Source organism: Balaenoptera ricei, chromosome 14, assembly GCF_028023285.1.
Source record: "Balaenoptera ricei isolate mBalRic1 chromosome 14, mBalRic1.hap2, whole genome shotgun sequence".
NCBI lineage: Eukaryota > Metazoa > Chordata > Mammalia > Artiodactyla > Balaenopteridae > Balaenoptera > Balaenoptera ricei.
In genome coordinates this window covers 43,080,030-43,106,681 of record NC_082652.1, presented here as the reverse complement: position 1 = coordinate 43,106,681, position 26,652 = coordinate 43,080,030, and the positions used below count along the sequence as shown (strand labels likewise).

At 44.6% G+C, this 26,652-nt stretch overlaps 1 protein-coding gene across 5 annotated transcripts in view; it reads left to right on the top strand.

Annotated features, from left to right (window-relative positions):
* The window catches only part of KCTD1 (potassium channel tetramerization domain containing 1), a 182,401-nt gene extending 157,408 nt beyond the window's left edge, over positions 1–24,993 (top strand). For all 5 annotated transcript variants that reach the window (XM_059895542.1, XM_059895540.1, XM_059895543.1 and 2 more), the window contains exons 3-5: positions 4,258–4,402; positions 19,824–20,129; positions 24,080–24,993. In XM_059895542.1, coding sequence (XP_059751525.1) covers positions 4,258–4,402; positions 19,824–20,129; positions 24,080–24,238 — 610 coding nt within the window. In that variant the 3' untranslated portion in view covers positions 24,239–24,993. The remainder of the gene's footprint in view (positions 1–4,257; positions 4,403–19,823; positions 20,130–24,079) is intronic.
* Positions 24,994–26,652: the final 1,659 nt, after the last annotated feature.

The following is a 26,652-nucleotide window of genomic DNA, read 5'->3' as shown; positions in this document are numbered from 1 at the left end:
AGCAGACTAACTTTCCACCAAAAGGAGCTTAATTTCCTTGGAGATTTGGGCTGCATTATTTCCTCCATAAACAAAAGTAGTCAACAGAGTTAATACCAAAAAGCAAAAAAGAGGAATGTATTTTAATATCCGTTAATGCATTTTTTTAGTGAACCTTTATAATTCTTTTAATTAATGAAATATTTGCAGATAAAAATGATAGTATGTTTGCAATTTACTTAAAAACTCCAGAGGGGGGACTTCCCTGGTGGCGCAGTGGATAAGACTCTGCGCTCCCAATGCAGGGGCCCAGGTTCGTTCCCTGGTCAGGGAACTAGACCCCACATGCATGCCACAACTAAGGAGCCCACAAGCTGCAACTAAGGAGCCCACGTGCTGCAACTAAGGAGCCGGCAAGCCGCAACTAAGGAGCCTGCCTACTGCAACTAAGACCTGACACGACCAAATAAATAAAAATAAATATTAAAAAACAAACAAACAAACAAAAACTCCAGAGGGGGAGAGGGAGGCATAGAGGTACAGGTGAAACAAGACTGGACAAGAATTTATAGCTTTAGAAGCTGGGTGGACACATGGGGGTTCATTATATTATTTCCTCTGCTTTGGCATAAAGTTTGAAACTGTCCAAAGTAGAATGTTAAAAAATAAATGTCAAAAAAATAAACTTGTAGAAGGAAGTTTTTCCCTGCATTGCCACTTGGTTCAATGAGTGCTAAAAAAAAAAAAAAAAAAAAAAAAAAAGGCAGCCATACATCATCCGGAGCCAGCTTGGTCTTGGTCAGTTGAAAAACAGGAATGTTCTCCAAGGTTAGTAAACTGTAATCAGTTCCACATAGTTTTCAGGCACCAGAGTTTACAAGTCACTGCAGTTGATTTGTAACTCCATTCATATGTCCACAAGAAATACAGCCTGTGTCGATGTTCCCCTCTATTTGCTTAGCCAAACAATGCTTTTCCACAGCACATTCAATCTCGAAACCGACCCAGGACCCCATTTTACGATCACTGGCACCACCCTGTCTTTCCGCATTGTTTTCACAAATTCAAAACCTCCTCTTTTTAAAGTTAGCAAAAATCTGCAGCAGTGTCTCTTTTTATTACTTCTAACATTTGTTGACCCAAACGCAGGGATTCTTTCTTCTCCCAGGGGCCTTTCACCGCAGCCAGGAACGTGCATCCATGTGGCCACGGGTTCTTCCTTCCCGATGCCGCCGTCCTCAGCTGCAGCTGCTTCCGCCCCGCGCAGAAGGCGGGAGGGTTTTCCCACCAATTTCAGGCCACGCCCTTCCCACCTTCTGGTCCGCAGAGCGCGCCCTCCCCAGCCTGGCGCAAGCTCGGAGCGAAGGTTCCGGGCCAACACAGGTTCCGGGGCTTCGGTGGGTTTCTCATCTAACGCGGGGAGTCCAGTCCTTCTTCCCAGCTTCTCACCCCCTTTCGTTTTGAATGATTCCACCTACAGACTCCATTTTTCCCACTGCCTCGCCCAGAGGTCGCAGTCACCTCCGTGCCGCCCCCCCCCCCCCCGCCCCGCGCTGGGTCTCCTTTCAGATTTCCCTCCTCTTTCCTTTGCCTCTTTTCCTAGTTCATCCAAGTCAGATCTGAAGGCGCTTCTGATTGCAACTATGTGCAATTTCCCGTGTCTGCTGGAGGTGGGTTTTGTTTGTTTTGTTTTGATGGTATCCTAAAAACCACTTACGTGACACGTTTCTCCTGTCTTGGAAAGGTCTGTATCAGTACACTTAAGCCAAGGTTGTTCCTTTTACTTCTTCAATCCTGTACTCTACTGTGCCCGCAGGCTTCTAAGAACTGTTTTCGTAGACATAGTAGTTTCGTAGTTTTCGTTTGCTACTTTGGGGTACCTTCTTTTGCTGTGTTGTTTTTGAGCGTGCCATGACTCTTTTTGTATCTTTCATCAACCCTGAGAAAAAGGGTACTTTTATAAAAGAAATGGAGACGCAGAGAAGTTGATTCACTCAGATTACAGCTAGTGACTGGCGGAGCCTCATTCCCCTCCTCACTCAGTCACTGCTTTACCCATTCACTCCGTGAAGATTTATTTAATCACTCATTCTGTGCTGGCGACCTTCCAAGTCTAGAGTTTGAGAATGAGTCTTTAAAAATTAAAAGCCTGGGATTTATTTAAGAATAAAATATTTACTTTTCATCTCATTAGTGAAGCGACTTGTAATCTTTGATATTAATTTATTTCAGGCCACAAAAATCATCAGTGTACACGCTTGGATTTCATTATAAAACTTTTGCTGAACAAATGTAAGGTAGAAATGAAAACCCTAGACCGAAAGCTTTCATTCAGTAGTGGTAATTCTTTTCATTCCAATCATTGTAGGGAGGCCCCTTTAAGATCAAACAGACTGTGCCCAAATCCCCCAATGCTACTTAACTAGTTGGGCAAGTTACTCATCATTTTGAGCCTATTTCTTCATCTTTAAAAGGAGGATAATGGATTTGTTGCATACATAAAGTGCTTAGGCGAGTGTAAGTTATCTGGAAAGCACTTAATAAATATAGTTCCCTTTTCTTCCCCTGTCAACTGTAAATTTATCATTAACAGTGAAGAGTAGAATGTTTTCATAATAGGCAAACAAGTCTTATTCTTTCCCATCCTGCACCAAACTGTCCTGGAAACAGTATAAATACGTGACAAAATGTGTTTTAGTTTCACTGCCTCTTCTTTCTGTAGTCTACCATTTGATTGATGTGTTTATGAGAAATGAATGACAAGGTAGCATGCGGTGGAAGGATCCCAGGATGGTTGTAATCTACACCCTGGATGATCACCCTCAATTCGTGGAAAGTTGGATGAAAATAGTAGTTGAGAAAAATATACTGAGTTTTAAAAATATGATCTGACTAGTTGCTTTCTTCTTTGCGCTTACTACCTTCAGGTAGGACATGAGTTTTCTAATTATCTTTAAAAGATTTTTACTGAAACAAATTCACAAGTCTTTCTTTTTGGGGAGGGAGGGGAGCAGCTTTCCTATTTGTTGGTTGGTTTGTTGTATTTTAAGAGGGATGGAATTGTCGATTTACCATTACATCTGTCCCATTTCAACAATAAGATTAGAAAATGTATGATTTCAAAATCATCTTCAAATCAAAATCATCATCAAAATAATAAAGTGGTGTTCCAGATCAGAGAGAGACTTGTTATGAGTTCTACAAAATCTTTTCTTAAAAAATGGAACCATTTTCCAGCCTACACTGTTCATGAAAATCAAATGCACCTCTTGGCAAAGGAAGAGATTTCAAGTGTGTAAATTCTATTTTCTGATACAGGATATTTATTTGTCATTAGCCAGCACTCTACCTGTTCATACTATAGATGTGACTGCTTTCTATTCTGAGTATATACTAAAGTGTATAGTTTCAGCCTTCCTTAAACAGATAAATGATAATGGATACAAAATGCTTTAACTGTAGCACACTTTTCAAATGTTAACTGTAAAGAGGAAAAACATATTATAGATTCCTGTTTTTAAAAATTACCCATAGCCACTTATGTTCCAGAACTAGGTCATATTTTTTGGGTGGTCAAATGTTTATATTTTATAATGATTCCTGGCTGTTACAAATGATTTTTGCTGAAACCTAGGAAACTAGACTGCATATTGTTAATGGAAAACATATTCTCTTAGGTGAGTGATATTCTCAATTATTGTTTTTTATAATTAAATGTAGATGTTAGCATATAGGCATTGCTTTATTTTTAGAAAATTTGGGATTCACGGGTAGGGAAAGCTCAGAAAACAGATTTCTTAAAAACAAAATTGCTTTTTTTGTAGAATCTGTTTAAAAGACACTTTGGAGCAATAATATATATATATATATATATATATATATATATATATATATATATACATATATACATATATATTTTTTTTAATGGCAGAGAGGGTTGTTTTAAGTAACACAGAGGGAAAGGCATGATCTTCCATTACAGTGACAGCACTTAGCCATAATCACCATGTCAGGACATCTTCTTTACAGGTAAAAGACATTGAATAATAGAATTTACTTGAGAAAGGCTGAGACTATTTTGAATTGTCTGATCTTGAGATATTTATCAAGCAGGGGCCAGTACTTCTCAGAGAACCATAACTACTTAGTGGGTGATTTTCCCGGACTGCCATCTTCAAAAATGCTACCTTTGACAGTGACACAAAACAGTAGCTCTCAGTCTTAGCGGCCGAACAATTGATTCTAATTGTCTTCACTGTTCCCTCTTTCCTATCGCAGAATCGGAAGACTTTTTGATGGTACAGAGCCCATTGTTTTGGACAGTCTCAAACAGCACTATTTCATTGACAGAGATGGACAGATGTTCAGATATATCTTGAATTTTCTACGAACATCAAAACTCCTCATTCCTGATGATTTCAAGGTGAGGGATTCATATTAAATTACCAACAGCATAAATATGTGCTTTGTTTTGATATGCTCCAAAAAATATTTCCAGTTCTACGTTTTTAACATACACCAACTCTAATGGCATCAGAGGTTTCTGACATGGTTATACTGTCTTAATGAAATAGAGTATATGGTCATTAAAGTTTTACATGGCCAAAAGAGGACAACTTTTATGTGAAGAATAGAATTACAACTCATTTGAATACATTGAAAATAAGTTGGTTAAATTCAAAGCTTATTTCTGACAAGCCTTAGGTAGAGAATAAAAGGAAACCTTACCTTAATAAAGACTTTCTCTCCCAGAAATTTAAAGGAAGAATTATACTTATCAGTAAAATTTTAGAAATGTTCCCTTTTAAAGTTACTAACAAGTGTTAAAGTTAGTCCTACATGGTGCTGGCAACTCCAGGCAATGAAATTAGACAAGAACAAATAGAAAGTGTTAATATTAGAAGGGTGTATACAAAAATGTTATCTTTGCAACTGTTAATACTTCTCTAAATAGAAGATTCTAAGGGATCAATTAAATACTATTACAACTAATAAAGAACTCATTAAAGCATCCACATTCAGGGTCAATATATTACAATCAACAGCTTACCAATAGAAGACCGAAAGCCAATTATAAAATGTAATGGGAAAATGTACCACTAACAGTAACAACGAAAATTATAACACCCAGGAATAAACTTAAGAAATATGCAAAGCCTGATTAAGAAAACTGCAAATCTCTACATACAAGTTTAAAACAAGAATTGAATAGATGAAGAGACATCCTCTGTTCCTGGTTGGGAAGCTTCAATATTGTAAAGATGTCAGCTATGCCCAAATTAACTTATACATTCAGTGCAAACCCATTTAAGTCACAAATTTTTTTAATGAAATATGACCCATTTATAAAGTTTGTGTAGAAGAAAAGAATGCTTAAGAAGAGCTAAAAAATATTTGGTGGTGATAGTAATGGTGGGCAATAGTGGATGTGTCCTACCAGACATCACAACATACTATAGCGCTACAGTGATTAGAAAGTGTGATCCTGACAGGGCTAAATTGTACACATAGATCAATGGAGAAAACAGGGTTTGGAGACAGATGTGTGTGTATGTAGGAATTTGATATATTATAAAGGTGGTATTTCAAATCTGTGGGAAAAGAAAGGAATAGTCAGTAATTGGCACTGAGACAATTGGCACTAAGACCTTTGGAAAAAATGTAAAGCCAGAGCCCTATCTCTGTCATAAGGTCACCAAAATTCCAGGAATAAACATAAAAATTAAAGCTATAAAAGTATTGGAAGAAAATAAAAAGGAATTTCCAAAAGTATAATTTTCAGGCAGTGAGGGCCTACTTAAGCAAGACTTACTACCCAGAAGCCATCCTTAAAAAAAGAAAAAAATTGTTGAACTAAAGACACCATATACAAATAAAAGACAAGTGTCAGACTAGTTGAAATATTTGCAACAAAAAATTAATATCTATCATAAAAGAGCTCCTAAAAATCTATAGGAAACATGCAAACAATCCAATGGAAAACATTTAAAAATGTAAACAAAAGCTTCTCAAAGAAAAGAATAGAAATTGCCAATAAACATTTGAAAAGATATTCAATCTCTCTAGTATCAAAGAAATAAAACTTAAATGAGATACCCCCTTTTATCCATCAGATTGGCAAATATTAAAAAGTTGGTAATATATAGTATTGGGGAACATACAGTGTGGTTGGGAGTGAAAACTATTAAACATTTTTGGAGGACAATTTAGTGGTAGTTTTAATTTAGTTTTGATTTAGCAATTCCATGTCTATTAATTTATCTTCTAGAAGTAACACATAAATATGCAAAAATATATGTACATAGAATGTTTATTATAATTATATTTGTAATAGTAAAAATTGGACACCATTAACAAATGTTCAACAATGGCAGATGGTTACAAATATTACACACTATTCATACTATGGATTAGTTGATGTATGGGGGGGAAAAATCACCAAGATTTTATTCAGTGAAAGCATTAATTTGCAGAATATGTATAGTATGTTTCTATTTATGTAAAAAATTATGGGTATGTATGTGTCAATAGATAGAAAAAGATCTGGAAGAATAGATCCCAAATTAATAGGGGTTCGGGGGGCTCTCATCCATCCTCTCCTTCAGGACTTTGACCTGTGGGGTAAGGGCCAAGGGTGACTAGCCATATGGAAAAGAGAGTGTAGAAGGGTCATATCATGTACACATTTCTCTTACATGAAAACAATATACACTTGGCAGAAAAATAAGAGAATCATAACTGCAACGAGTGTGTGCAGTGCTCCCGCAGCCCTGGAATGAATCCGAGGAACTCTTGTGACCCTGCTGTTCCCCAGCCAGTTGCGGGTTCCCGGGGGCCTCTCACGGTGCTGAGCAGGATTCCAGGGTTTACCGACGTTGGAAGTTGGTTTGTGCAACGTGGCTCCTAAATGCAAAAGTCGGCAACTTTACCAAGGATGGTCTCCTCCAACTCAGGAAGGAAAACGTATTGCGAGTCTCTAATACGGCGCCTTCCTAGACGGTGTCCAGGGATGCTCTTCAACGTAGACACTCTTCTCTCCACTTGCCCTTTCCTGCCTTCCCCTCGTGCCACGTCATTCGTCTGCGAGCATCTTCCGCAGTGGCCGCAGGGGACTCTCCGGGCTCCAGCCCTCAGTCTAGAGCTGGGGACCCACCTGCTTAGACACGAGGGCAGAGCGAGCCGGCGGATTTAGACAGCGGGCCCCTCGCTGCAGGGACCCCCCCAGCTGCAGAGTTGACAGCCGGCCGCTTCGCACACCAGCTGCAGCGGATCGGGAGCTCGGAGGGAAGTCTTCTAGAAAGCGGGCAGAGGCCCTACGTGGAGATGCGAAGCGGGGCTGAGTCCTGCACTGGGCACAGAAGGGAGGGAAGGAGTGGGGGGGGGGGCGGGGAGAGGCCTGCTGCGCGTGGGCGGGGGCTTCGGCGGGGACCCCAGCCTCTCATCAGACCCGGCGCCCCGGGGGGCAGGCGTTCGCTCCCGGGTTAGGGCTGGGAGAGCAAGTCGGCGAGTAGAGAAAGGGCTGAAAGAATGAGAGCCAAGGTTTCCTTGCTCTCTGGTGTTTTCCTAGAAGGAAGGCACTAGGAGTGGGAAAGGGGGTGGAGGAGAGAAATTTCACCTTTAGCTCTATTTGAAGGTGATTGCATTTCCAGACGCCCACTCAGAACATTGACCTGGATAGTTCACTGGCTCCGTAAACGAGCTGCCCACCCAGGAGCGGCGGGGCCCACCTCCTCCTCCCCGCCGCCGCCAGCACCGTGAAACCCGCGCCTCTCCCCTTGCGTCCTGTCCATCGCAGTGAAAATGCCAGAATCCACCGTCCTGCTCCAGGCCCCACCCTCCCACATCCATCCATCGGTGGCTCTGCCTAGAGCACCCTCCAGATACTTCTCGAATCAATTCACCCCTCTCATCCCCCCTCCCTAGTCCAAGGCCCGGCAACTCTCTGGATGACTCAGGGTCGCTTCATAACTGGTGTCCCGTCTCCCACCCTTACCCCTTCTCATCCACTCTCCATGTTGAAACCAGGAGACACTTTTTTCCATTAAACTTTTTATTTTGAGATCGTGGTCGATTCTCATGCAGCTGTAAGAAATAATGGAGAGATCCTGTGTTACCCAGTTCCCCCCAGTGTAACATCTTGCAAAATTATACTACAACCTCACAACTGGGATGTCAGCATTGTCACCGTCAAGGTACAGAACATTTCCATCATGGCCAGGATCCCTCCTGTTGCCCTTTTATAGCTATGCCCTCCTCCCTCTCCCCCTCCTCCATCTCCCACCCCATCCCTCACCAAGGGACGCTTTTAACAAACATCGTGTGTAGTGGCTTGCTCCTGCTTCAAACTCTGCAGGAGTTTCCCATTCCTTGTTCATGGAGCAAAGCAGCACACCCCTGTCAGAGCCCACAAGGCCCCTGCCCACCTCACCCGGCTCTTAACCTACACATGTGCCACACCATCTTCTTGTTCCCCTTCAGAGCAGCCCGCTGTGTCTGTCTGATGCTCTTTCCCTGGCCTTTATTTGTCACTTAGGGCTCATCATATTCATCACTAAGCCATCGTGTGCCTAGTCTAGCTTAGATTTGCCTGTATCCCCTCTTCTCCGTGGTCACACACAGTGTATTTGTAATTATTTGTCTCTGTTGTTTAGCACTATGTACCCAGCTGTATGTTAGCAAATGCTTTCAGCTACAAGTGTTGAAATAGCCAATCAACAGCACCTTAAACTAATGGAGATTTGTTTTTCTCACATAAGAAATCAGAGGTCCATGGCTGTTGGCAGTGGTATCTGCTCAGTGATGGTATCAAGGACAGGACTCTCTCTTTTTGTTTTGTCACCCTCAGTGTTGACGTTCTGGCCTCATGCTTGTCACCTCAGGGTCTTAAGGTGACTGCCACAGCTCCAGGCATCACATCCTCATTCAAGGCAGGAAAAGGGGACAGAAAGCTTATAACTCACAAGACTTCGTCCTTGTCAGAAGATTCCCAGGTTCTCTTTATATCTCATTGGCTAGAACTGAGCCTCCCCTAGCTGCAAAGGAGGCTGAAAAAGTGAATTTTTTTCTTTTTCAGCCTCTACAGTGAGAGAAATGGGCAAAGGCTAAGGGGTTGGGAATAGCTTTTGGGGAAGCTAGCCAGCAGTGTCTGTCACACTTAGCTCAGCCCTGCACGTAGTAACATGTAAATATCTGTGGCATAAGTGAATGCATACACGGATGGATGAGTAAATGAATGAAATGAGTCTCACATTCAAACCAGATTCTCATTCATACCTGGTCATATACTTCCTTATATGTGAACTTTGGATATTTTGTATGTACATCCTGACTCTTTAAATACTTTGTAAGAATCTCACAAACAGGATCATTTTTATGTTTTTCTAGAGGACATTGTGTGCTGGACACGTAATAATTACTTAGTATTAATTAATTTAAACACAGCTGAAGAAGGTCAAAAGAGTCATAGGAGACCAGAAACTAACTATAAGTAGGCAGAGTACACTTCCATTTAAAATCATATAGGACTAAATGGAAAATATAAAACATGTATGTATGTAATATCATCATCCTAAGCTACTTGTCAGGGTAGTATATTAATTTATAATTTCCATGATTAAAAGAGATGCAGAGTCCAGGGAATATAAAACAATTTATGGGGAATTACAGTCAGAAAATGATAATAGCCATTTGTTTTTAGTTGCTTTATGTTCCAGAAACAGAGCTAGGTGTTTTAAACACATTTAAATGTGGCAGGCATTATTTTTCCTCCAAGAATATTCAGGTTGGATGCTGGGGAGAGAAAAACTGCATGGGAGATAAGCTGTGGCCCATTCCAGAGGACAGTCCCTGAGGACTCACCCAGTCACCACCACCCCCACCCCCCACCCCCACCCCACCCGCCCCCCCCCCGGCTAGGATTGGGATGGGTGCTTCTCTGCACCTTTGGTGCTCCCTTGGGATTCCAGAGCTCTGAAAGACCTGCTGTTCATCAATTCTAAGCACAGAACACACCCTTTAATTGCCTAAGGTTCTAACTGTAGCCCACACTTGGGGGAAAAAGACAAAAAGCATGTCAGATGAAACTCACGTATCCCAGGGCCCTGAAATGTTTCCCACAGAACCTCTGGGTGACAGGCTGTAAATTACAGGGAGTCTGGAACCTGGCAGAGCAGCCAAAGAGCAGGTGATGATGGAAGTGCATCCACCGCAGTCTGTGCGAATCACAAACGCGGGCGCACACAGATGGGCTCAGTCTGCCCGTCCCTGAGCAGTACTATAGTGCTTTCTTCCTTGGCAGAGTTTATCTCCTGACCTTGGAAAAGGGACACGGCATTTGGCTTGTGGAGAGAATCTCTCTTACTGGGTTTGCAGGGAGAGCATTCCTTGATGAGCTGCTCCCCTCTCCAGCTATTTAACGCTGGGTTGAGCAAATGCATGAAATCTTGAAATCACAGCATCCTACGACCCTGAAAATCTCGTTCTGCAAATGTGCCGTCTGAGCTAGATACCCATTTAACAATTTAGATAATTTCATACTTCAGAACACCACTTAAGTGGCAGCTGCTTGTGCGCTGCTCCCACTGAAAGGCGTTGGAATCTGTTCTCTAGATATGTGATTGTAGAACTTCTCTGCCGTGTTTTATTATGGATAATAATAAAACTTCCCTTCATTTCCCCTCACCCCTAATTATACTGATTTGTTCACTGTTGCTCTGTCTTCTGCTCACTCCCGGACATGCATGGGCGTGTGTGGGTGCACACACCCATATACACACGCATGCACACAGCTGGCATTCCCAGCACATCAGGAGTCCAGAGCTTTGGTTCCTTTTTTGACGGGGAACCACAAAATTACCCCTCTCTAGGCTTCTATTCTGAACCCCTTTGGTAAGTGCCCCCATGTTGCTAACATCTTTTGCGGTCTCTGGATAGATGTCTCCCCTTCTTAGATAAAGAAAAATTTGCTACCAGACAGCCTCCAGCTTACCTCTCCCTGGCTTAAGTTCAAAAGTCTATTAGTTATTTCTAATAACCTTTTAATATTGCAGAAGAAGTATATGTACATTGTAGGAAATCTGGAAAAATAGACAAGCAAAAAGAAAAGTTTCAACAGTATATTCCCACCACTCAGAGATTGCCGATGTTAAAACTTTAGTGCATAGGCTTCTGGGTCTTTTGCTATGCTTATTTCAGACAATATCTCTACCTTTCCATTTTAATAGAATTTTATTTCCTCTAATACTGCAACCATATTCAGATTTCCCTGGTTGACCCCCAGAATGTCCTTTCTATGTGGGTTTTTTTTTTTTTTTTTTTTGATCCAGGGATTCTTTATTTTTTATTTTATTTTTGGCTGCGTTGGGTCTTTGTTGCTGCGCGCGGGCTTTCTCTAGTTGTGGCAAGTGGGGGCTACTCTTTGTTGCAGTGCGCGGGCTTCTCATTGCGGTGGCTTCTCTTGTTGAGCACAGGCTCTAGGCGTGCGGGCTGCAGTAGTTGTGACACACAGGCTCAGTAGTTGCGGCTCGCAGGCTCTAGAGCACAGGCTCCGTATTTGCGGTGCCCAGGCTTAGTTGCTCTGTGGCATGGGGGTTCTTCCCGGACCAGGGATTGAACCCCTGTGCCCTGCATTGGCAGGCAGATTCTTATCCACTGAGCCACCAGGGAAGTCCCTTCTGTGTGGTTTTTCCAAGCTGGTATCTGATCCGAGACCTCAATGAACCTACTTATGTCCCTTCCTTTTATTATCTAGCATAGTCCCTTTTAATATGATGCTGACTTGCTGAAGAGACCGGGCCAGTTGCCCTACACAATGTCCCACCATCTGGATTTGTCTGGTTGCTTTGTCATGTGAGCTCATTACGCTAACCTCTCATTTCCTGTAAACTGCAACTTGTATCTAAAGACTTGATAGGTTTAAGTTAAATGTTTTGGTGAGAATACATCTCCAGTGGTGTTGGGTACTTCATATTATGTCACATTAGCAAACACATGTGGTTGAATCACCATTAATGATGCTAGGAGTGACCATTCAATCAGGGTGCATTCTGTGCTCCTGTAGTTGCAACAAAAATGATTCCTGTCTAGCTCAGAGTTTCTCAGCTCACAGTATTAACATTTTGAGCCACATGATTGTTGTGGTACGGCTGTCCCATGCATTGTCGGATGTTGAGTAGCATGCCCGGCCTCTACCCACTACATGCCAGTAGCACCCAACCCCTCCCAGTTATAGAACCAACAATGTCTCCAGACACTGCAAAATGTCCTAGCTTAAGGAAAAGAGGAAGGAAGGATTTATGGGAAGGATTCTCGTTTATCTCACAGAATTAGTGGGAACATTCTCTCAGGGGTGGAAACACCAGGGCAGCTCTGACGACCTCGTTTGTGGGAGTCTGTGGGCTTCTAGAATGCTGCCCTTAACCTGGCTCTGCCCCAGCAATGCCCAGGGTCTCTCTCCCCTTTTTTGGTTCCACAGAGAGACCATCTGATTGGCTCCAGTTGGCTCCGATGCTGGTGCTTTAGCCAATCAGCTGTGGCAACACAGACATGGCTTCTAGGTACTCATTCCTGAGGAACGAACTTTCTCAGAGGAGGCAGAGTGCTGAGCTGGGGAGACCCCCCCCCGCCCCCCACCGGAAGTTTCTTCTTCCCTAGCACCTGAGAGGGTGCCCACTCAGGATGTCGGCCCCCGCCCACAGTCTCAGCTCTGCCACCTAGAGTTTGCGTTCCTGCTGCAGATACCGTTGCTCCTGGTACGCCTGCCGAGGCCCACTTCTCTCCCTCTCCCCAGGACACCCCCTCCGAGGCAGGACAAGCTGCAGTAACCAGAGGTAGCAGCCAGCGCCAGCGCCCTGTCAGATAGCATCCCAGCCCTGGCCCTCGCCACACCTGCACATGAGCCCTAACTCCTGCAGCCTCGTGACCCAGTGACTTGCCGCGCCAGGGTGTGGCTTCCAGATGCACATGCATCTGCCATCAGCACCCTGTCATTGTCGCCTGTGGACACCTTAGCTTTTCTCTGGGAGAGTCAGAGAGTGGGGGGTGGAGACAGTGGCCGGGTAGAGAAGGGACCTTGCCACCTCTCGCGTTACCTTCAGTAGCCATCAGGCCTGGGCATCCTTGGCCCAGGAAAAGGAGTGGTCGGGAGGAGCTGGCAGATGGTGTTCAGATGGTGCTGAACAGGGAAGAAGCCTCCTGGCCAGAAGTACCAAGTGGTAGCAGGGCAAAAGGAGTGAGTGGGCCAGTCCTCCTGGGCTTTGAAGAAAAGGAAGGGGTTTGGGGGCGGGGAGAGCAGACTAGGCGGAGCACAGAGGAGTTTTAGGGCAGTGAAACTACCTTGTATGATATTATAATGGTGGATACATGTCATCAGACAGTTGTCCAAACTCACACAATGTTCAACAGCGAGAGTGGACGTGAGGACTTCGGTTATGATGTGTCAGTGTAAGTTCATAGATTGTAACAAATGGACCAGTCTGGTGGAGGCTCTGGGTAGCCGGGGAGGCTGTGCGTGGGTGGGGGGAGGGGGCATATGGGAAGCCTCTCTACCTTCGGCTCAGTTTTGCTGTGAACGAAACTGCTCTAAAAAAAGAAAATTGAAAGGAAGGAGAAAAGGAAGGAAGGGAGGGAGGAAAGGAGGGTTATAGAGCCAGGGAAATTAAGAACCTTAGAGGTCCCAAACCTCAAACCCTGAAAAAACTGTGATGGCCCACCTCCCCCTAAAAAACAAATGTTTTTAAAGCAAAGTTTTATAAGGATCTGTTTTTGTTTCTGATGACTACATGGATGCTATCGCTGAGATGTAAAATATAAAATCCTTTCATTTCCCCTCACTGTCTTGGCGCCTCCTCTTTGCAGGTGCCCAGATACATACACACCCTGCCTTCTGGGGAACCAAGCACGGCCCGGGAGACCCCGGAGCAGGATCCCCTGTCCCGAGCGTGGGTAGGAGAAGAGCTTCTAGAGCTCCGGGGAGGAGTTGGATGCATTCCTCGTAGAAAAACCCTCTTTGTGCCCGCGGTACCTAGCATGGCCGCTGCACATAAACAGGTCTTAAAATGAATGAGTGAGTGGCTGAGTTGCCTTTTGAGTGGAAGGACCTGTGAAACTTCAAGTACATTAGGCGTGAAATAAGCCTTTCAACGGTTTTGTGGAGCTAGAAGCCATGTGTGGTAGGCTGAGTAATGGCCCCCAAAGGTGTCCACATCCTAATCCCCAGAACCTGTGAATGTCACCTTATGTGGCAAAAGGGACCTTGCAGATGTGATGAAGTTTAAGGGTTTGGAGATGGGGAGATGATCCAGGATAACCCAGGTGGACCCAAGAGAACCACGGGAGTCCTTAGAAGTGAAAGAGGAAGGCTGGAGGGTCAGAGTCAGAGAAGATATCAGGAAGGAAGTGGTGTGATGGTTAGCCACGAGCCAAGGAATGTGTGGGCAGCCCCTGGAAGCTGGAAAACACGAGGAACCTGATTCTCCCCTAGAACCTACAGAAAAAAAGGCAGCCCTGCCAACACCCCATCTTTGTTCTGTGAGACCCGTTTCAGACTTCTGACCTCCAGAACTGCAAGAGAATAAATCTGTGCTGTTTTACACCACCAAATTTGTGGTAATTTCTGACAGCAGCAGTAGGAAACCAATACACTGTGTATATCACTTTCCTCTCGGTATGGAAAATGTCTTCTGAATTCAAATATTTAATCAAGAAATAAGCTTTTGAAAAATGGCCCATCTGCCTTTTGGAGTTCACCCACATTTACTTTCCTGTTCCGTGTGCTTCTCTCCAAGGTCTCAGGGAAGCCCAGTGTATTCACCTGTAAAATGAGATCTTGATCTTTCTGCCTCTCAGAATTATTGCAAATCTCAAAAAAAAAATTTTTTTTTATTTTAAAAATATGTATTCTAGGATTTTAAATTATTTAAACAGGATAATAGGTCTGTGAATAACCTGTCTTTTACTGAATATGAGGCTAAGCAAGAGATATGGTTGATACTGTCTTAACGAGAGAAGGTGAAATCAGCGTGGGAGCAGAGAAGAGTAATGGCCACTAGAACATTCTGGACCTGCTTTGCTGAAAGCAGACACGGATGCTTTGTATTCACTTCCTTCAAAAGAAGAACTGGGGCCAAACCTGCTGCAGCCCCATAAACGCCTGCCCATTTCCACCTCGTCCCTTGGGAACAAGAGGCTGAGTCATCTAGAGTTTGTAAAAGCCAATGAAAGGAAAGCGGGCATCATCAGATCGGAACTGAGTCTGCAGGGAAAAAGACTTCAAAAGATTGAGATACCAGAAGAGATGAGCACAAGGCCAGAAAATCTAAAAGGAAACAGGATAAACCCTAAACAACGTGAAATGTAGACAGTAAAATTATATGATCCTGATGGAGGAAGGAAAGGAGGACGAGGTTTCTGGAGAGAGTGGCCGTGGAGACTGAATCTGTACTGCAGGGATTTCTCCGATGCGACGGGAGGCGGGCGTCAGGAAGCAGAGAAGGACGGATGTAAAGGAGCCTGCCATGAAAAGAACAGCCAGTGTGAGCTTAGCTGTGCAGAAGATGGTTACAGGGTGACCTTTCTGGTGCTCGGGCTGGTGGGGGACGATGCTGGGAGGCGAGTCAGAGTGGGGAGACAATGGCCACGCCAAGCGCACGTGCTCGGCTGTTCTCCAGCCTTCGCTCCCTAGCGCAGGGGGCGGCCCTTCCTGCAGACCAGATGGCGCAGCGGTAAAGGAAGAAATGGAGCCAAGATAGTCAAGAGACAGTAAAAGAACACCTGGCAGCTTGAGGTAGTTCAAGGCTAGGCCTGTGAGATGACGTCCCAGGTGCAGGATGACCTTCAGGGGAGCCCTTTTAATCCTTCACTTTAACGACCGCTAACTAGCAGGGTCCTTGAGACGTCGCTGAGCAGGGCCAAAAGGCTGATAAGGGCCAGTGTTTCCCTAATTTTCCAAGAGCAGCTAATGATAACTGTGAGCAACCTTATGTAGGGAGGGGCTGTCAGTCCATGGGCGGACTTCAGAGTGGATTATTACACACTTGGTTTGTGAACTCAGAGGAAAAAAGGAGGAGGTCAGAGTCAGCATAGGGGGGACTTGTAACCCAGGCCCTGTGAGTCTCATTACTTTGGGGTTATGGTAGACAAACTGGTAGATCAGGGCATTGGCACGGACACAGGCTCATACAGTAGCAGGGCTGGAAGCAACTTGAATGCTATTGATTCCACTCGCTTGACAGGTAAGTAGACTGGAGCCCTAAACAGTTAAGGGGACTATCTGGCAATATGGTGACTTGGAGCCCCTCCCAGACCTCCAGCCTTTCCCCTGGAGTCCCACCCAAACACACAGTATTTCAACAAGAATCTAACAAATGCCACAGTTATGGGCTGGATTACAGATTGTATAACCACTTGGCAGCCAGAATCCAGAGACTTAATTTATTACCTGACTGTCAGCCTGAACAAAAGCCTGTACGTAGCCCTGTCCTCTCAGGACTTTTAGAAATGATTCACACATAGAAACAGGACACCCAGTTCAAAATGACACAAAAACGAGAGGGAGACCGAGAACATTGGGTGAAAGAATTTGAATTTTTCTCAATACCTTGGAACAAACTCAGAGCCTACAGTATGTCATTTAAAGAGGGATAAATAATGGAGGACTTAACATTTTTCACAAACGCTGAATGAGGAAGACCTAGCTCCATAGCAGCTTGGTGAAAAAGGTGTAGGGATTTCACCGTAAGCCAAATAAGCAGAATGTGAATAGCGTGATGGGACTGTGGGGGTGCCAGGAAAGCTAATGTGACCTTATGCCGTGTGGTGGGCAGAATGATGCCCCCCAAAGACGTCCATGTCCTAATTCCTGAAATCTATCACTATGTCACCTCACACAGCAAAAGGGATTTTGCAGACGTGACTAGATGAAGGGTCTTGAGATGGGGGGATTATCCTGGATAATCCAGGTGGACCCAACATACTCAAAGGATCCTTACACGTGAAAGAAGCAGGGGAAAGGGTCAGAGTAAGAGGAGGAGACGTGACAACGGTAGCAGAGCGGGGAGTGATGCAGGACCAGAAGCCAAGTGATGCAGGCAGCCTCTGGAAGCTGGAAAAGGCAAGGAAATGGATTCTCCCCTAGAGCTTCCAGAATAAACACAGCCTCAGTGACTCATCGTGGACTTCTGATTCCCAGAACTATAGGAGAATAAGTTCATGTTGTTTTAAACTACTAAACCTGTGATCATTATTACAGCAGCAACAGAGAACTAATACAGACTGCATTCATAGCGGTTACAGTGTCCAGCCAAGCCAAGGTGGTGCAGTGCACTCATGAGATCACATCTGAAATGTTAGGTTCCATTCTGGTTTGGGTTTTAGGCAGCATGTTGACAAATTCAAGTACAGTTGACCCACGGACAATGCAAGGATTGGGGGGCCAACCCTCCTCGCAGATGAAAATCTGCATATGATTTAGTCGGCCCTCTGTGTCTGCAGTTACACATCCGCGGATTCAACCAACTGCAGATCATGTCGCACTGTGGTACCTATTTACTGAAAAAAGTCCACATGTTAGTGGACCCGTGTAGTTCAAACCCGTGTTGTTCAAGGGTCAGCTGTACGTACTAGATGTTGAAGAACTTCGAAGTCATAACAAATGAAAAGGAGCTGAAACGATTGGGTATTTTCAGCCTGAATAATATTTAGACATAACAGTTGTCTTCAAATGTTTGAAGGGTTAACATGTCAAAGATTAAGATCACTGAAACCCCAGAGGGCGGAATTAAGAACAAATATGTTGAAGTTACAGGAAATTCAGGTCATTCTAACAAAGACATTTACAACAATCACAGCTTCAAACAAAGTAAATACTGTGCCTTGTTAAGTAGTAAGCTTCCCATCTCTGGAAGCATTCGGTCAGACGCTGAATGATCACTACTCAGTGATATTAGAAAGGATTCCTCCATAGGGTCAAGGTTGGTCAAGAAGACTGCTGTGAGCACTTTTAAGATCTGAAGACTTGATGGCATGTTTTTCACCAGAGTCCAGATTCTTTTTCATGCTAAAATTTGTAATTAAACCTCACAGGAAAATAAAAAGCAGTAGCAGAAGTTCTCACTTCTATTGCTTGTGTAACTCTCAGTACTGTTTAACTCTCCTTGAGAGCTGTCATCTTGATGAGTAAGTAAGATATTAAGGTCAGTATGTCACAGTTGGTGGACTTCAAAGACGGCCAGGGCACGGTAGTGGGGTCCCCAGGTTGACCAGGAGGAACCTGCAGTTCCCTCACTCCTACCCTCAGGCTGGGCTGGTCTGGGGGGCTCGGTTCTGCCCTCAGAGGGACCACACCTCAGCTTGGCTCTCAACACCTCAAATCGAGCAGTATCTCCTGTGAGACAGGAGGCGAAGCAGGTGAAATGAGATGATGGGAGAAGTGGGCTGCTCTCCTGCAGGGAGCCAGGCTCCTGTGGTGATGGGGTTGCTAGGAGACGACAGAGCAAAGCAGCATCCCCTTCTGCTGACCAGCGTCCAGGTCATGTCTTCCACCTGGCCCGAGTTTCTCAGCACGGAAGGTAGACGATCCAGCTAGGGGCCCACTCGTACTTTCTTGCCCCTCCACACTGTTTTCTGTGGAAGCCTTGAATAATGCTCCAGCTGTTGATTTGCAAGAAAAAGCAAAGTGCCAAATAAAGCAGCTCTCCTGAAGTCATGACCTCCTATGCTCCGTCCCGAGGCCTCTGGCGGCCCTCAAGCCCTGGGCTCAGGCATTGGCTCTCCTGCAGGCACCAGGCACCGCCTGCCAGCTCCAGCCCGTGGAAGGAAGGCGAAATGCGTGTCAGTTGATTAAAATGTTCTCAACCAGCGTGTCTGGACAAGTGTCCACGTACCTCACAGCCAGAGATGATTGTGGCCATAGCTACGTTTAGACATAATATTGACCTGCTTGATAACATTCTCCCTAAGCTGCTGCCTCCCCGTCATCCTCTTCTGTCCTCCCATTCAGTGGCTTGTGTGTGTTTTAATAGATTTTTTTTAAAAGACAAGAGAAAAAGAAACCACGCCCGAAGACTGGGTGACTGCATTTTCAGAAGTGGACTAGCTTCCTTTCCTGCACATCTGTCTTTCGGGAGCCCAGGCCTGAGGCTCTCTCACTCTGTTTGCCTCTCTCACTTCGTGATGGGGGCACCGAGGGCTGGTGGAGGGCAGTGGGTCCTCCATCAGCCTCCCCCAAACCATCACCCATCCCGCAAGTTTAGGTAATAACAGCATGCGTGCCCTCCAGGTGCCCATCCACCCGCTCTCCAGCCCCACCTCCACCATGGCCCTGCCCCTCCCCCTCCCGTGAGAAGTTCTGGAGCTGCCACTGAAGGCAACAAGGAGCATAGGCTCCTGGTGAATGGTGCACAGCTATACCTCCCTCGCCTGGACCCATATAGGCGTTCCATCCAGCTGCCATAAAGTGGATTCTCACGGACACAAACTGTAAACACCCAAAGGCATTTTTCTACAAAAAGAGAAAAGTCTTGGTGAATCCTTTCACATCCTAGTTTACTCATCTGCAAAATGGGAATAAAAATGGTTCCCAAGTCACTGGGCAATTATGGGGATTTCATGAAAGCACTTAGAAGTGTCCCACCTGCCCCTTAATACCCTTAGCTCCTATCATAATCACTGAATGAATGAATGAATGAATGCAAATTGAGTCTGTATGAAAGTGTTATAAGTGAAAAATTTACACCCAGATTTGATTATTGAAATAACAGGGGTGAAAAATTCACGTCTCACATGTGGACATTTTTGGCAGCTTATGTTTGCATTTTACACTGTGAAATACCTTTTTTTTTTTTTTTCAGGACTACACTTTGTTATATGAAGAGGCAAAATATTTTCAGCTTCAGCCCATGTTGTTGGAGATGGAAAGATGGAAACAGGACAGAGAAACCGGTCGCTTTTCAAGGCCCTGCGAGTGCCTCGTGGTACGTGTTGCCCCAGACCTCGGAGAAAGGATCACGCTCAGCGGTGACAAATCCTTGATAGAAGAAGTGTTTCCAGAGATCGGCGACGTGATGTGTAACTCCGTCAATGCAGGCTGGAATCACGACTCAACGCACGTCATCAGATTTCCACTGAATGGCTACTGTCACCTCAACTCAGTCCAGGTATAGTGTCGTCACACACTGTGTGTTATGCTGTTATCTTGCCTTCATGTGGTACCCTTCCTCCAGAGAGCTGGAGAACCCTCACATGGTTGGGGGGGCGTAAACTGTTCACCCCTCTACAGCAGTCATTCAGTCATTCCACAAACATTTATTGAACATCTACTGTGTGCCGGGTGCTGGTATGAGCACTGGAGATACAGAAGGGAAGAAAACAGACAACAGCCCTCTTTTCATGGAACTTACATTACGGGAATGGGGGTGGGAGGGTGCAAACAATACCCAACCTAAATGATGGGCAGGTAGTGAGAAGAGGATGCCTAGGGCAGGGTATCCTGGCAGGAGGAGCAGCGGGTTCTGAAGCCCCCAGGGTAGGAGCCCGTGCTTGACATACTGAGGAGTATCAGGAAAGCCAGCGTGGCTTGAAGCGAGTAAAGGTGGGGTGGGTAGTGCAGAGCCCCCCCCCAGGGGCAGATGGTGGAGTACCCCACAGAGGGTGGGAAGAGCTCTGGGATTCTTTGTTTTGGTTTCTTTTGGGTTTGGTTCCCTTGCTTGTATGAGTCAAATGGAAAGCCATTTGAGGATTTTGAGCAAGAGAGTGACACGTTGTAACTTGTATTTGAAAGTGAATATTCCAGCAACAGGTGGAAACCAGGGGGAGCAAGGGGACCAGTGAGAAAGCTGGTCCAAGCGATAACTGAGAAGTTTCCGACTCTGAATATCTTTTTTTTTGGGGGGGGGGGGGCGCTGCACTGCGGCGGCATGCGAGATTTTAGTTCCCCGACCAGGGATTGAACCCATGCCCCCTGCAGTGGAAGCACGGAGTCTTAACCACTGGACTGGCAGGGAAGTCCCAAAGTAATCTTGTTTGTTTGTTTTTTGTTTTGGAGGTGCCGCACAGCTTGGGGGACCTTAGTTCCCTGTCCAGGGGTTGAACCCAGGCCCTCGGCAGTGAGAGCGCGGAGTCCTAAGCACTGGACCGCCCTGAATATCTTGAATGTAGAGCTGACAAGGTTTTCTGACAATGGCTCTGGGTTGTAGGACAGAAGCCAAAGATGACTAAGATTTTAGATGGAGGAACTGGGTGAATGGAATGAGTATTTTCTGAGATAGAGCAGTTTATGGGAGAAGAAGACTTAAGGGCAGAATTCAGAAGTTTGGTTGACAAGGTGTGAGGGGCCACGTGCCTTAGACGATGGTGATTGTGGTCACCGTCGTGACTGACGCGTGCCAGCCCTGGGCCAAGCGTTGTCCGTGCTTGTCTTCTTACACCAACCCTGACAGGTAAGCACTGTTAATTCCCTGTCTTGCTGATGAGAAAACGGAAGCACACCTGGGTCTTGACTCCAGGTCTGTGTGATTCAAAACGATTTGAAGTCAGTGGCGTGAGGGTTTGGGGGTTTTCTCTGTCTTTTTAATTGGAATGGGTCCATGGCTTTATTCAATATTGAACCAACAAAACCTCTTCCCAAACTCCAAGACTAGAAGCATCCACTCCACCATTCTGCCTCTTGAGGATGGTTTCACAACTATTTATCATTTTAACGTTTTGTGATCAGGTGTCTGAGAGCACAGCAGCAGGAAACTGGCAGACACTGAGCCCTGGGCACGCCAGAGGAAGGCACACACCCCAGCAGGCAGCGGGTGGCCCCTGGGCTGTGCAGGCCCGGAGTCGCACCCTGAGCTGCCCTGTGCAGTTCCTGAGCGGGGCCTCAGCTATTTAGAAAAGCCTCTAGAGCCCTGAAAGCCTTTGCCCTCCTCCCCGCGCCCTGCCCCGCCCCCCTCCCCCAGCTCTCTCTAGACAGCATTTCGTTGCTTCTCTAGGGCCCCACCCCTCGGGCCACTGAATAACTATCAGAAATTCACAAGCCTGACATGTTTCCCAGTCATTCGAGTCTGATCAGATGTGGCTTTTCATCTGGATTAGTTTCGTCCTATGACATGGCCGTACGGGCTCCTGCTCCATCTAGAGGACAGGCACCATCCTCTAGGCATTCAGAGGCTTTGGGAGAAGGCACAGGAGCCCCGATAGCTACCCAAGTGATTTTAATATTCCCAAATGATCACTAACTTTAAGGAACTTTGCTATTAACAAGTTGTGGCTTAAAAAGGAACGGTCAAGAAGCATAAGCTATCTGCATTACACTGGAATAAGCTTTACCATCTTCAGGGTAACATTGGATCATATTGAATAATTATCATATGCATATTAGACCCTCTGGGGAGGGAGCTTAGGGACTTCCTTATATTAGCAATTTAGCGACCTAACAACACTGAAAGACAAACGATATCAGAGTTAAGTTCTTTATTGTTCAGCTTCCTCTACCTTTGTAATTTCTCTCCTGATCAAGGCAAAAAATCCTTTCCAGGGCGGTGGTTTGGCCAAGCAGACTGGGGTGTTTCTTGCTGACAAGCTACATTCCTGCCTCTACCGGGGAAATCTCCTGCGAGAGAGCTATTCACCTTTTTATTCACCTGCCACCAAAGCACATCTTAATGTGCTTGATTCTGAACTTAGAGATTGTTTTCTTCATAGTGTCCTTTTGCTGCCTGGTGTGCATATGCATTGTGAATTTATGTACAGAAGTAGACATTGCAGGGAAGAGTGTTCATTTTGTTCCCGTAAGGACTTGTTGTTGTTTTTTTTAATTTGCCACCATTTGAAGTTTTAATTTTTAGAATGCATACTCTTGCTTTCCCATCCCATCTAGTTAACTGTTTTGCAAAATAGCAGATTATATTCCATGCAAAAGTAGCCAACCAAAAAATAATAATTCAAAAAAAGACATAGTAAGGATTCACTGTACATTACATTTTGAGAGTTATTTGGTAACATTTCACTTTGTTCCAAAAATTTTAAAAATTTGAGCCAGGCATTTTTTTCTAAAGTTATGATTGAGTCGTCTTGCCTTTAAAGTGGTGTAGATATAATTTAATTATATCCACAATCCTGGCAGGGAACATTTGCAAGTCTAATATTTGTTGGATTCCTAAAGAAACAGCATGCTCTAGATCAGTTTCCAGTATTTCTGCATATCTAAGAGTTGCAGGAAATGTTTCCTGCATTCAAGAGTGTCAGACAAGTAGTGACAAACCCAGGGATCTTTCTGGCATTAGGTATTTGATTTCAAAATCAGAGATTATATGGGTTATGTTTGTATGAGAAGTTTAGAACATCTTTATTTTTGGATATATTTTCTAATACAGATCATGTACAACCATTGCATTTATTCTTGCCTCCCTGGATGCACACAAGGCAATAGAACTATTTCAAAAGCCACAAACTTGAAAAGCTGTAGATAAACCTCGACTGTCTTTAATAGTCCATTTCTTCTGCTGTTGAAATTGCATCAGTCTTTCAAGCTGAAATATATTAACTCAGTATCAGGAAATTTGAACAATGGCCCAGTCAAGAGTGAATGAGTTGAGGCTGCATCACCGATGGAGTAAATTCAGATAATATCACTGTCTCTCCATAGTCTTTATCATCTCATCGAATATATGTTAGTGGTAAATGAGCTTTGAAATGTGAACCCTCTCTTTCTGTAGAGAAGGTGGAGTTGCACATTGCAAAAAACATGGGATTTGAGGCCAAAGAGACCTGAGTTGGAAACCCAATTCTATCACTTACTAGGAGTGAGCCTCAGTTTTCCCATCTGTCAAATGGACTAACTCCACCCATTATGCACGGTGGTTGTAATGAGTAAATGAACTTGGCATGTGTAAAGCTAGCGTGTGAAGGAACATTTTAGGTGTTAAAAACGTTTGCTCGCTCCCTCCTGCCCTGTAATCCGGAGCTTTGTTTGAAAGCAGAAAAACAGAGAGATTTAAGGGTTGGATAAGATGAACCAGAGCTGCGCATGATCTCAAACTTTGGGACAGTCTTTGGGCTGTTTATGTGGCCAAAGGACCTAGCTCACCCCTAACTGCATGCTTGTCTCGGCCCCTCGCAGGTCCTCGAGAGGTTGCAGCAAAGAGGATTTGAAATCGTGGGCTCCTGTGGGGGAGGAGTGGATTCATCTCAGTTCAGCGAATACGTCCTGCGGCGGGAACTGAGGCGGACGCCCCGTGGACCCTCCGTCATCCGGATAAAGCAAGAGCCTCTGGACTAAGTGGACATATTTCTTATGCAAAAAGGAGAAAACATACACAACAAATAATGCAAACAAGAAAGGGACATTTATGTGCAGTTGGGACAGCAAACCAAGTCCTGGACCTAAAATTGAATAAAAGACACATTTATATCCAATAGAGACCACACCTGTATTCATATGGGAACAATTGGAATAGTGATATCCTCAAGGTGTAAAAAATATATAAATATATATATATATATGTCAAAAGGTAGGAAATGCAAAAAAAGAAAAAAAGGTGGTAGCTACAGTTGGTGCTGTGATGGCCTTGAAGTGTCCTGGGCCTCCCGAGGCCTCTGACCAATAAACAAGCCATGAGCAGTGAGGACGCATCTCCTTACAGTTTCCATTGCCAACAGCCATCCATTCTTTCTTTTTCCTTTGTCCTTCTTTTTCCTTTTTTAAAAAAACAAGAACACTTAGAATCGCATTTCTTTGCATATGGAAGTTTCATGTCTCTCTTTAGACGGGGGACTAGGCAGGACTTCAACTCTCCTGAGCACACTGCATTCGAAAGACGATAGACATGAAATTTTAAATGTAGTTTGTACAGAAGTCACACTTTTTCGTCCGCCTCACAGATGTGAACATGACTTTGTTTTTAAACCGATCAGTTTTGCAAAGGGGCCAGAATTATTACTTGTTAGAGTTGCTCCAGTTTGAGTCTGCTGCTTTCCTACAATTTTTCAAATTTTATAATGTATTAAATACAATAAACTCTGTTTAAAAAATAAGGTCTGTGTGAAACACACGTGTTGGGGTGAGGCTGTATTAAAACGGAATTTTTCTATTTTAAAACTTTCTGTGTCGAACATTAAAAAGAGGCCTAAAAGCTGAGGCCAGTGTTGAGATCCAAACCCACTAAAGGATAAGGATGTCGACCCTCATTCTGAACAGTTCTGTTCCTGCTCTGGAAGTGTTAGCTCGAGTGCTTTGTTATTCTGCATTGGTTAGCAACATAAGCCTTCCTTCCTGTGAGTTTACAAATTTCAGTTCTCTCTTGCTGCAGAGCGAACCACGCCCAAACTTAGCAGCTTACAACATTTTCTTCTGTCTCTTGATTCTGTGATCCTCTTGGGTGGATTGGCCTGCGTGTGATGTCATCTGGGGCGTGACCGGGGCGCCAGTCCCCACTGGCCATGGGCCTCTTCATGTGGTTTGGGCATCTCCCAGCGTGGGAGCTAGGTTCCAAGAGGGAGGAAGGAAGCCACGGTCCCCCGGAAGGCCAGGCCTGGAGCTACTCAATGCACTTCTGCAGGAATCTGTTAGTTCAGCAGATACAGAGCCAGCCCAGATTCAAGGAGGGGCAGGGGATAAAAACGCACCTCCTTTAGGGGAGAGTGCCAAAGAAGTTGTAGCCAAATTGAATCTACCATAACACCTGTCCAAAAAAATCCAAAAATTAAGGCATTAATGGCTTTGGAAGAAGTAGGGAAAAATCTCAGAGCCAGAATGATCACTTTCTTATTAGCCAGAGAGGCGAGAAGCCGGAGATGTCAGTACCACTTTGGAATTAGGCCCTCAGCTTTTCCAGGGTATTAGTGATTCTGAAGCCTCCTCTGTCAGTGCTGCCACCACCTTTCTTCCTTACTTCCTCTTCCTCATTCCAGACACTCAGAATAAACCTGGCATGATGATAAGATTGACAGGTAAACTATAATGTGTTTCTGAGGCAGAGATGTTCCTGTGGTGATGCACTATTTCCAACCTGAACTTTCTTTTTTTAAATTAAAAAGTCTATGCCTGAGGACACTAGTAATAAAAATATTTGGGGCTTCTGAAACTAAAGGTAAGCTGTTAATGGCTCCAATCACCCCGCTGAAACACAGAGGCAGCCCAAACACTGAATTACTCTAATGACTGCCAGCCAGGCTTTCACGTGGTTGTTTAATTTCCCCTTATTGGCGACTAATACACACCACTGTATCAGATGGAGACAGCCAGGGCTGCTCCCACTGGCTGCTTGGTCATCCGCATCTGCTGAAAGGGAAACAAAATTGCTCTGTGATTTTACTGGTAATCCATTCTCAGTGGGTAAAATTTCCTAAAAGCAATAAAGCAAGGGCCCCACTTTGGGACTTTGTGCTGATTATTGTCATCAGTGAACATTTACCCAGCACTCTCTCTGGGCAGGTAGTATTGTCCCAATCAAACACTCCACAGAATTATGTGTACTGTGTTCTTTTCTGAGCTCTTACGCCCATTGATACAACTACAACCCAGTTGTGCATTCTTTCTACAGAAACTCCAATCAACAGAGCAAACACGTCAGATGTTATGTTCAACAGAGCAAACACGTCAGATGTTATGTTCATGTTTTTAGGTCTTACAACGAATAGATTCCCAGACACCAAAGTACTTCAGGAAAGAGCTGGTCAATCAAAATATAATTG